The 3667-nt window shown below is 42.1% G+C and overlaps 1 protein-coding gene across 1 annotated transcript; it reads left to right on the forward strand.

Moving 5' to 3' along the window:
* The first annotated feature begins 1174 nt into the window (after positions 1-1174).
* Positions 1175-2467, forward strand: LOC101299937. The gene is made up of 2 exons (XM_004293989.1): positions 1175-1863; positions 1974-2467. Exons 1-2 carry the CDS (start codon positions 1452-1454, stop codon positions 2162-2164), a joined length of 603 nt encoding a protein of 200 aa, XP_004294037.1. The 5' UTR covers positions 1175-1451; the 3' UTR covers positions 2165-2467.
* Positions 2468-3667: the final 1200 nt, after the last annotated feature.

Raw genomic sequence — 3667 nt, forward strand, 5'->3', positions numbered from 1 at the left:
TTTTTAAAACGTTGAAATGCAAAAATTGAAGATTGAACAGATAAATTATACCGTTTGAGAGTTTAACAAATAACAATAACTAGATTATCTCTCCTCAAATGTTAGGATTTAACAATTTTTTAGACATTTTGCTTATTCATCCCAAAATAGACAAATTCAAAAAATAAAAAAAAACAGATTTAGCAATAATGCTGGAGACACTTATTGTATCACTCATGTATTTTTTTTCAATTATTTTGCAATCAAATGGTCGGTTCAAAAGTTATTTTCAAAAAACAAGGTTCACCATCCATTCTTCTAAACAAGTTCAAAGTGTTGAATTTAATGTGATCAGTGATACCACTGTACCACTCATACATGCATGTACCAAGTAGCTAGATATGGCCACTAGTTAATTTTTAGGTACAAAAACCAAATAGTTAAATCTAAAGGACTAAAAACGAAGGAAAATGATCTTATAAGAACATGAGAGGCCATTGATGAAGACAACGATGGTGGCAATGTTTGTCATATACACATTCTCTAAGAATTCAGACTCCGTATTGGCCATTTGGCCGGCCACCGCCCACACCACCCGGCACCCGAGTTAATTAAAGTATATTTCTCTCTGTAAAAACACCTCATCGGCCTTCCTAAAATATCACTGCGTTTATAATGAACCACCCTTTTCTATTTTTAACTAATTTGCTGTAAATATATAAGGCCCTAGCATCTTTCAGAAAACCCAGGAAACGAACAAACACCCTCGCAACTTTCAGATAAAACCCAGGAGAAATTAAACCTAGCTTAGCAACCAGAAAACCACCTTCAATAAACCACTAGTTTCGCCACGTGCTAAACATCCAGCGACTACCTTCAACGCAGCTTCACTAGTCTTCACACGTGCCAAACACCTGACGGCACTCAATTTAACAGCCGCCGCAACAGAACAATCATTCACTTCTCACCGTTTCGTCGAAACCGGCCCAAACCACAACCATCCCTCCACGTGTCCAGTAACCCTACCGTCGAAACCGGTAACCGACCCAAAACCATCTCCAATCCCAAACCCTAAATCTGTAAACCTTGAACGCCCCAAACCGGCAATAGCCAATAGCCGGTTACCATGTTCTAAGAAAAGTCCCGCTCTCTGAGGCCACCCCCTTATCTTCTCGCTGGTATAAAATCCTTACAAAGGCTTAGGTTGTTTCTTCGCTCATCTCCCAACTCAGAAGCCCTCTCCCTTTACATGATAATATCTCTTTTACCCTCGGCGTTCTGGTTCTTACGGTTATACCATTCTGGGTATGATAGCCGCTGCTCGCCGGCAACCTGAGAGCCGCTGCTCTCCCCCAGCTCTCGGCTTCCCTCGCCTCCGTTTCTTCCGTTACCGGCGGTTGAGGTAATCGGTAACCGGTAAACTATACTTCGTTTCCGTTTTTGTCCTTGCGTACATATCATATTTACCAAAAATGCCGAGTCCGAAGAGCCAGCGAAGGGTGCAAGAGGAGAGCAAGAACCGGAGGGGCAGATTAGTCTCGGAGAGATCTTTGTCGTTTCACGGCCAGACGTTGGCCGCGACGACGCCGCAGCTCCGGCGGCCGAAGACGGTCCCCGACATGGTCATGTATAGGACAGCAGTCGGAGCCACGACGCCTCCGACGGCGGCGCAGGAGCTTCGGCCGAAGCTGACGAAGCTGCTGCTCAACGTGACTATACAGGGGAGCGTCGGTGCCGTTCAGGTGGTGATGTCGCCGGAATCTACGGTGGGTGATCTGGTGGCGGCAGCCGTAAGGCAGTACGAGAAAGAAGGCCGCCGGCCGATCTTTCCGTCCGTTGATCCGTCACGGTTCGACCTCCATTATTCGCAGTTCAGTTTAGAAAGTAAGCCTCGGGCTTTGACCCGTGTTTTTTTTGGTATCTTGTTTTTGATGATATTTGATTGGCGACACGTGTGCCGGAGTGATTGATTGTAGTGTTTTCTTGTGGGCCAGGTTTGGATAGGGAGGAGAAGCTGATGACGTTGGGGTCTCGCAACTTTTTCCTGTGCCCTAAGAAGTCGGCAGTTGACGGTGAAAGTTGCGGTGGTGGGATAACGACGACGGCTGGTTCATGTTCGAAACAGGCGGAGAAAGCTTCCAAAACTGGGTTTTCATGGCTCAAGTTTATGGATTCTCTGCTGTAATCTACACAAGCTAGTTCGGTCCGGTGTTTATTCTATCTGCTCAAAGTGATGGAGGGGCTGCATGTGTACATAGGTTAGGTATGGGCCGGATAGTGTATCTTCTTGTTTAGGAGCAGAGCATCTCATTTCGGGGTAGTTTGATTAGTTGTTTACCCAAAAAAGAAAATGAAAGGAAGAAGATAGATGATTTTGGACAGAACATGTTCTCTACCTGTAATTTTTCTTTTTGAATATTTCAAGTATGAATTGAAATCTGTACGTACACTTGATGTTTTCAAAGGCTTTCCTCTCTTTTTCTTGGTCCTCGATTTGTTTCATTCTTGAGGCATTTCTCGCATCAACCACTAGGAATCGGATCCCTACATGAAGTGATGTGGATTCGTTATCGATAGAATTATCAAAAGCATACATACATACGGGTTAAAGTGGGGTACAACGCCCCATATTTTGAAAAAACACTACTTTGTAGCATAATTATAGTTATAAAAAAAAGTAGCCCACCCCAAATTTTTATACTTAGCCCATATATAATTGAACTTAGTCCATATTTTTCTGATTAAATATATAATTTTTATTTTATTAAAATGCTGATTTTAATTTGTTTTCTATTTATTTTGCCTAGAAATGTGGAGCGGCGGCGGGCCGAAGCTTGGGCTCGTCGGTGTTAGGTCAGTCGGCGCCGGAAAAGTCGAAGAGAGAGAGAGAGAGACGGGAGAGAAATAGAAATAAGAGACGAGAGAGACAAATGAAAGAGAGGGAAAGAGAGAAGAGTAAAAAATGAAATTTGTGTGGTTGTACATAGACTAGGGGTAAATTGATATTTCATTGCAAATCATTGGAATGAGCTATACTAAACTTTTTTTTATTGAATTGGGCATTTTTTTAGTTGTTTTTGGGCATATGGGTATTTTCCCTTTAGTATATGAGGTCAACTTCTTCTCTATATTGTTGTTTTTCCCGTCTTTTTCTATTGAGGTAGCCGAGCCAAGTGGTCGAGCTATATCTCTTGAATCTTCAAGTACGAGTCCTAGGCTCCTAGATATATCATCCTCTTCAAGAGACTTGCAATTTCATTATTCATATAACTTCTTCAACCACTTTTTCTATAAGACCCTCTCCATTGGTACGCATAATACTCGGTGTGCTATTCTGTAATACCCCGAAAATTTGATATTAGTTTCTAATATTATTTAGGGGTTTTCGAGTTAGAAGTTAGTATGTTTTTGAGGTTCGAAGAAAGAGCGGAAGTGTTCGGACGCGTAAATTTTCCAAAAGGGTTCTTTTTGTTTCTTTAAGGGTTATAGAGTTGACTTTTTATTTGTTGGGTTTCTCAAGAAACTTCCTTCACGGAAGTTGTAGAGCTTGGCGATACGAGTTCGTAGACATGGGGCACGCGTAAAACGGACTTCGTAGGAAGAAGTTTTGGTTAGCGGAAGTTTTGTGGTTTTCGGGATTATTAGTATAATAGGAAAAATTGGGGGTTTTTATTTTTGGAACCCTAAT

The sequence above is a fragment of the Fragaria vesca genome, linkage group LG3 (genome assembly GCF_000184155.1).
Source record: "Fragaria vesca subsp. vesca linkage group LG3, FraVesHawaii_1.0, whole genome shotgun sequence".
Classification (NCBI taxonomy): Eukaryota; Viridiplantae; Streptophyta; class Magnoliopsida; order Rosales; family Rosaceae; genus Fragaria; species Fragaria vesca.

Coding starts and splice junctions, on each gene's coding strand:
- LOC101299937 (XM_004293989.1), top strand. CDS start 1,452: ATGCCGAGTCCGAAGAGCCAGCGAAGGGTGCAAGAGGAGAGCAAGAAC. Junction 1,864..1,973: donor TTCGCAGTTCAGTTTAGAAA/GTAAGCCTCGGG, acceptor CTTGTGGGCCAG/GTTTGGATAGGGAGGAGAAG.